The sequence below is a fragment of the Amphichorda felina genome (genome assembly GCF_050947745.1).
Source record: "Amphichorda felina strain 45539 chromosome Unknown scaffold_8, whole genome shotgun sequence".
Lineage (NCBI taxonomy): Eukaryota > Fungi > Ascomycota > Sordariomycetes > Hypocreales > Bionectriaceae > Amphichorda > Amphichorda felina.
Genome location: NW_028145042.1, coordinates 1,582,072 through 1,586,352, shown reverse-complemented (window position 1 = coordinate 1,586,352; position 4,281 = coordinate 1,582,072). Strand labels below are relative to the sequence as shown.

The following is a 4,281-nucleotide window of genomic DNA, read 5'->3' as shown; positions in this document are numbered from 1 at the left end:
TGCCATAGCTTTCATCGGTCTCTGAGGGTCGGGTGATTAATTTTTGGGGCCGGTAAGAATAAAAGAAGGGCTCGATGAATGGTATTGGAGTCTGTCGTAAATATTCGTGTCGTCACCGGGCGTGTCTGGTCGTCGCTCGCGTCGTCCAGCCTGCTGGACTTGAGCAGAGGCAGAAGGAGGTCAACGTGGGCGAGGAAGGCACCACAGCACTCGGGTCGAGGCTGGCTGCGACGCGACGGCTAATCCGTAGGACGGCAGGGCCAACGGCGACAGCAGCAGCAGTGGCTGTGGATGAGGATATTATTATTGCTCTCAGAGCAAGAGGATGGGGAGGAGGGGGAGAGGGTCGGTGGAGGAGGCGGAACAAGGGAATCTTGAAACACAGAGGCTGAGTGTTTGGGCGCGACTGGACGGGAGCCAGTGGGCCTGGGCTTGACTGAAGAGTAATGGGCCGGGCGCTAGAGGACCCCCTGGGAGGAGCCTGCTGGGCCAGTGCGCTATAGTGGCTCGCTCTAGGCTCTGACTGGCGTGCCTCAGGCTCACCCTCAGGCTGCTGAGGGTGGGACCCCTGTAATTTCCTCAGAGATGAAACCTGAAGCTGGAACTTGCCACGCGAAAGCTGCAGCCAGCCCCTCGTTGTGTACTATGTAATCTTCACCCACAGGAGTCAATCGGCGGCGACGCCACGGAGAAAAGCCCCGAAATTGGGCGTCGAGGTTTGAGGGGCTGAGAGTGATCGATGGGTCATGGCCTGTTTTGCTGCCACGGCGAGGGTCGTCAGCATTTATCTCCCGGGTTTCCATGTCGCCGGTCACGTCTAAGTACCGCCGCGACTTGGCCGTTGAGACGAGAGAAGCTCGCAAACCAGTTCCTAATAGGCATTCTTGTGTCGACTACGCGCAAAAGGGGAATTCCGCCGGAGCTGTCCACGCGGGTGTGACAGTACCGAGGCTAGGGCCAAAGTAGCAGGCAGCGTGGGAGACACCGCCAACAACGTCCACTGCAGTGTGCACCACTGCAACTAAAATGATAGCCATATATTAAAGCCCCGGCATCTGTCTTCACCGCAGGCTCAAGTTTTTCAACAGCCAGTTTTCGGTATGCTGCTATTATGACCTCTTGTCTTGTCACTCCCGCCCTGACGGACAGGGTGGCTACCTCGGACGACATGCTCTATGTGAAACGGTAAAATCGCGAAATGCCAAATGATTCCGTCGGTGAGCTCGTGACGATCTACAGATAGGGACCAATCTCCGTTGGATACCTTACCCACGCCTCATCGTCAATGCGAGCCACTGTATCTGATATACTTGGTACCCTCACCTGTTAGTACACGTGGACCAAAGGCCTCAGAATGGTGGTTCTAGGCCACGTATGTTAGCACATGTAGAGTCCTGGCTAACGGCCAAGGCTGCTTGAACCGACGGGCCACCTCCTGCTAGCACAATCTGCAGCCGAGTACTGATGAAACACGCGGCGTTGCAGGTACCGAGGATTCGACGAGGATTCGTGGTTCACAGGACACTGAAAAAAAAAAAGATATTAATAACAATCTGCTCGCCTTCTGACAGCTGGCGTGGCTATATTCTTTGCAGGACGGATATTGTGCCCATCGAGTTCGTATTTATACATAGTACTGGTCAGCTCTGATGCCTGATGTCGCGAGCGTGAATATGGCGGCGATGGTGGCAAAAACAGGTGACAACTTCCTGCAACCGGGCCCTGCGATTCCCGGACGCCCTGCCGTTATGGCTTTGGTACGTACATCGTAGCGGAAGCGAGGGCGCTTCTGTTTCGTTTCGGCCATTTTGGGCGAAACATATTATCACTGGAACGAGGCTGGGCTCAATGGAGGCCACGGGCGATCTACTATAGATGACGCAAGGGATCGTTACAGGCGCTTGAGCCATGGACCCTTGCTGGACCCTTGCAAGGTCTTCATTGCTAGCGGAGGATTAGGTGATTTATCATTTGGGTAAAGCCTGGAGGGCACGTGGTTATTATTTGCAGTCCCTTCTCATCTCGAACTTATGGCACTGACTGACCTGAAGATGAGGCAGCGGTTTACAGCTAAGGTCTTCTACGGCAGCACGTCTTGAGGTGGATGAAGACGGGGCTTAGAGCCTGGACTCTGGAAGCAGCCCTTTATCAGTGCACTACCAACTAACCAATGCCATGTGCTACTAGTCATACTGTTGCTGGCCTGGGTGGGGTGGCCTAACGGACAATGGTGTCAAATACCCTCTCTGCTGTTAGTGCAGAACTCCACCTGAAATTTTCCACCAACACTCAACAGTTCACCGCATCGCACCTGAGCGCTGCAAGCAAAGGGCAAAGGGTGTGGTATCACGGCGAGTAGTGAAAGAAAGTGGTATCCTGCATCAACTTCTTCACTGCCATGATTTGAACTCGACCGGATTTCCCACCAGGCCATCCATTCCTGGAGAATTTTCCTTTCTTGTTGCCCTCTGGGCTTCTTCCGTCCCATCACACCCCTCTGCGATATCGGCGCCGGACCTCAGTATGGCTTCTATAACCAGCAAGCCCGTGGTCAGCTTCCTCGGGCCCATTGCCTCATACTCTCATCAGGTACGTTATTGTACCGCCTTTAATGGCATCTATTGCTAACTGGATATCCTCCAGGCGGTGCGACAGGCCTTCTCCGAGTCCAAATGGGAGTTGCGTCCCGTCGTCACTATTGACGGTATGAACCCCCACGATACCGTCATCACTTTCGATGTGGCAAGATTGCTCATAAATTGGAAATAGATGTGTTTGAAACCGTCCAAGACGGCGAGGTCCAGGCCGGATTGGTTCCCTTTGAGAACTCGACCAACGGTTCCGTCGTCTTCACCCTGGACGATCTCGCTGACCGCGATGGCCGCTACAAGGACATCACCGTCGATGGAGAAGTCTACGTCGACGTCCACCACTGCCTGCTCGGCCATAAGGCCCCAAGGCAGGGGGCAGAGGACGCGGCTTATGCCTCGGGAACATGCACACCCACAGCGGAGGACCCTAATCCCTCGAGACCCAGGTCAAAGCCGCTGAGCAGCCTCAAGCACATCAAGCGGCTGTACTCGCACCCGCAGGCCTTTGGCCAGTGCAATGTTTTCATATCAACTTATCTGAAGGGTGTCGAGATCTTCGAAGTCAGCTCGACGAGTAAGGCCGCCGAGATTGTCAGCCAAGACCAGACGGGCACGTACGCCGCCATCTCGAGCCAGCTAGCGGCGGAGCTTCACGGGCTGGATCTGCTGGGCAAGTCCATCGAGGACCGCAGCGACAACACGACGCGGTTCCTCATCATTGGCAAGAACCCCACGCAGCCGACGGACCGGGGGAAAGTGACGCTAGGGGCCGCCAGTCCGGGGACCAAGTCGATGGTATCTTTCACGGTCCCTCACGATTCGCCGGGTGCGCTGGCAGAGGCCCTGAGCTGCTTCAGAGCGTTCAACCTCAACTTGACGAGTATCAACAGCCGCCCGAGCCTGGTGAAGCCCTTCCAGTACATATTCTTCGTCGAATTTGAGGGTCACAGGCACCATGACCCAGAGGGCAGGGTGAAGGGAGCGCTGGACAAGATCAACCATGTCGCTGAGAGCTGGCGGTGGCTGGGGAGCTGGGAGCGGCGTCGATAGACTATCCAACGTGTACTTCGTATGAAGATGAAGTACGAACCACCGCCTTCCATATGCCCATGTTGGTCATCATCGTATTGTCCCACGTCCTGGTGCCGCGGATGCGAGGATTGTCACAGCTTCACAGTCCCTGCATTGGGGGCGTTGGAATCATTGGAGCGCGCGTGAACCGTAGGCTTCCATGCATATTATGCTGCAGACATCTGCCGATCGGGTCGTCGCCTTGGGGATTGAACCAATGCCAATAGGAGACCCCACGGATTGCACCATCGACCTCGTGGACCTAGGGCAAATGGCACTGCGTCCCAATCCCCCAGCAGCCACCGCCGTGCCTTTTCCGTTACGAACGCCTTACGTCAGAGCGGGCAATTCTGTCGATAAAGCAGGTCTGTTGTTGGTGGCACGTACCACCTTTATCCACGAGCCTGCATCGAGCCAGTACCGAGGATTCGAGCTTGCTGAGGGTGGGAGGGGAAACAGAGGGGAATTGGAGCCGCCTAGGCAGCCTTGCCCTGGCTGCCCTGGAAGCCCCTCGGGTCGTCGGCCTTGGTTGCTGGCGACTCTGGCCGCCCTAAGCTGTCGATTGGCCTGGTCGCAAGCGTCCCACTCTTCCCTTTCTCGTTGGTGACGTCGACATTCC

The 4,281-nt window shown here is 56.0% G+C and overlaps 1 protein-coding gene across 1 annotated transcript; it reads left to right on the top strand.

The window, feature by feature from the left end:
• Window positions 1-2,523: 2,523 nt before the first annotated feature.
• On the top strand, window positions 2,524-3,641 carry PHA2 (prephenate dehydratase PHA2; the record flags this gene model as incomplete). Its single annotated transcript, XM_083197516.1, has 3 exons — window positions 2,524-2,589; window positions 2,644-2,704; window positions 2,770-3,641. The coding sequence occupies 3 exons, from the start codon at window positions 2,524-2,526 to the stop codon at window positions 3,639-3,641; spliced, it is 999 nt and encodes a 332-aa protein (XP_083046984.1).
• Between the last annotated feature and the right edge of the window lie 640 nt (window positions 3,642-4,281).